Raw genomic sequence first — 2,738 nt, forward strand, 5'->3', positions numbered from 1 at the left:
TGTCAAGGCCAAGATGGCCAAAGAGGCAAAATCAGCCCGAAAAACCGGAGGTGGCCCCCCATTCCGGGCAACCTATCGGGAGTGGGAGGAGCCTGTGCGGGCATTGATTCCTGCAGAAGTGGTGTCTGCTACTCATGTCCGGGATTCGGACCGACCCACGCAGGATGGTGAGTTTGATTTGTTATATTTTTATTTAAATGTCCTCTAAATGTTTTTTAAATCATTTTTTAAGGGTAAAGGATGCAAAAATTGTTGGTCAGATATTGCAGGCCTATGCACCCTTAAGGTGTGTTTGTGTTTAGAAATGGCATTTTCCATCTTGCCTTGGCTGTATTTTTTTTAAAATTTTGCGCTAAAACAGGTGCAATGCCTGCTGGTATGTGTATTTGCCATAATAATTTTGCGATATTGCTTGGACATCGGTGTTGTATCTAATTGTTTTTTTAAATATTTGATTTATTTACTTCCTAAAAAAGGTTCTATTAATTCAAAATTACATTTTGGTAACATTTGCAAGTAGTCAATCTATGCAATATCTGACGCATAATTCTCAAATGTAACAGATTTATTTTGTGCAACACCATGTACATTTTGATATACACCACAAATTAAGGAAGCACGAAGATCTTAAGCAGAAATTAGTTTATTTTCGAATACCTAATAGATGGTTACAGTACACTAAGGCTTTGCAGTTGTAATTTTTACACAAAGCATGGTAATAATGTTTGCTCCACTTTTTCAACAGTCCGACAGACCAGCCGGCCAGACAGGCCTCAGACAACTCAGGATGATGCTGGGATTGCAGGTAAGACTTCACTGTAGTCACATATTCTGCAAACACATAGAAGTACAAAATATTAATGTTTATATATTCTCATAGGTTCTGCTTCTGTAAGCCGACCTCCTGTAAGGCGCCCATCACAGGGCTCGGGCCACTTACCCAGGAGGCCAAGTAAGACACGGCGTCTTGGCACGGAATCTGCGGCTCCATCTTCCCCACCCAGGCGGCGCATTTCTGCAGTGTCACCCCAGCCACCACTGGCACTATTGGCGAGTCCACAGAGTGATGAGCCCCGATCACCTCAGTTATCTGGTGAGTCAAAACAGAAACTAAACACATAGCAAATAATCTACACAGTACAGTTACTATGTTGTGAGTTGGAGTTGAGATTACATGTTTGACATAACAAGCAATGTGATGTTACGTCTTCAATTGCTAAAGGTGAAAATGTTTAATTTTTCAAGGTCTTAGTGGTTGATATCGCCAACATCATTATTAAAAAAGAACATACATTTGTACAAATTTAGGCCACACACGTGCACATTAAAATAAATATAAAAACCAAAATTAAAAAAAAAAAAAATCCTCCACAACATTATAGTGTTCACACATCTCCCCTGTCCGGTATGTAGACTGCTTACTTGCTCCGCTTCTCTGGACTATCCAGGTAAGCAGTCTATATCGTGGCCAGGGGAGGTGACATAACACTGTAATGCTGTGGAGGGGAGGTAGTTAGGTGAGGATTACTCAAGTCTGTCTATGTGCACGCCTGTGATGGTATATATGTTTTTGGTGAAAAAACACATTATAAGTTTACAAAAACAAGTCAAAAAACTTGTAAAATGGAGTATTATGAATGTAGTAATGTGTAGAACTAGCAAATAAATTAATAGAAAAATAAACATTGCATGTTGGCCACCCCATACAGAGCCCAGCTTGATGGCTGACGTGGACCAGCAGGGACAAGACCAACAGGCAACCATCACCCTGCAACTTACACCTGTTGACCCGAGCCAGCCAATACAGCTGCAGGATATCCCCCAAGCCTCCATGAGTCCACAACTGGCACAAGCTCCACCCCAAACACAAATACCAGATGACTTTTGGGCCAGTTGGACAAGCCAACAGGCCCAAAGCAATGCCAGCCTGACCGCACATACCCAACACCTTGCCAGTCTGCCCCATCATCTACCGCGCATTAGTCGCAACTCGGGCAGACTGATTGTACAAGTAGGCCGAATCGCAACATCGATGGAGCAAATAAGGGCTGACAACAACCAAATGCTGGCTCATTTAACGCGCATCATTGATGAGCAACAGCGCCATCAGCAGGCACTCGTTCAACTCATTCAGCACAACCAGGTTGTGAATGAGTCGTTATCCCGGATTGTAGCCAGCCACACTGCAACCAACACACAACTGAATGCTAGCATTAATAATTTGAGCAACAACATAACATTGATGGCAGCTCAACAAGTGACCTCCAGCTCTGGGACCACGACCCCTATCCAAACGCCAGTAACCTCCCCTGTTCGGCGTTCCTCCAGAGCACGTGCCAGTGAGCCAGCACAAAGCACAGCACCCAGCACACACAAGCGAAAAAAATAACAATTTTGACAAATGTTATTTAAACAATAAAAATTTGGATTTGACAAACACACAACTTCCTGTGTCCGTCTCAAACATTGTTGAAGCTGCTATGTATGTATGTATGTTTTTCATGGGTAATGACTGAAAAGGTATTTATAACATAAACTAAGTACAATGTACACACCACTATAAACAACAAACAGTAAGTAACAAAACACACAATAGAAAGTATTGCAAAGTGTTTAGTCAAGGATAATTACATCCTACAAAAACTTACCTGAAAAATACCGCAGGATCACTTCTTGCCGTACCTGCCTCCCTACATATGTACTCACACTGTCACCAGATGATTCTAACTCCTCTGCTT

At 42.1% G+C, this 2,738-nt stretch overlaps 1 protein-coding gene across 1 annotated transcript; it reads left to right on the top strand.

Moving 5' to 3' along the window:
• The first annotated feature begins 657 nt into the window (after nucleotides 1-657).
• On the top strand, nucleotides 658-2,444 carry LOC135051142 (uncharacterized). Its single transcript, XM_063957287.1, has 3 exons — nucleotides 658-805; nucleotides 881-1,093; nucleotides 1,710-2,444. The coding sequence occupies exon 3, from the start codon at nucleotides 1,721-1,723 to the stop codon at nucleotides 2,387-2,389; it is 669 nt and encodes a 222-aa protein (XP_063813357.1). The 5' UTR covers nucleotides 658-805; nucleotides 881-1,093; nucleotides 1,710-1,720; the 3' UTR covers nucleotides 2,390-2,444.
• The last annotated feature ends 294 nt before the right edge of the window (nucleotides 2,445-2,738 follow it).

This window comes from Pseudophryne corroboree, chromosome 2, assembly GCF_028390025.1.
Source record: "Pseudophryne corroboree isolate aPseCor3 chromosome 2, aPseCor3.hap2, whole genome shotgun sequence".
NCBI lineage: Eukaryota > Metazoa > Chordata > Amphibia > Anura > Myobatrachidae > Pseudophryne > Pseudophryne corroboree.

Coding starts and splice junctions, on each gene's coding strand:
- LOC135051142 (XM_063957287.1), top strand. CDS start 1,721: ATGGCTGACGTGGACCAGCAGGGACAAGACCAACAGGCAACCATCACC.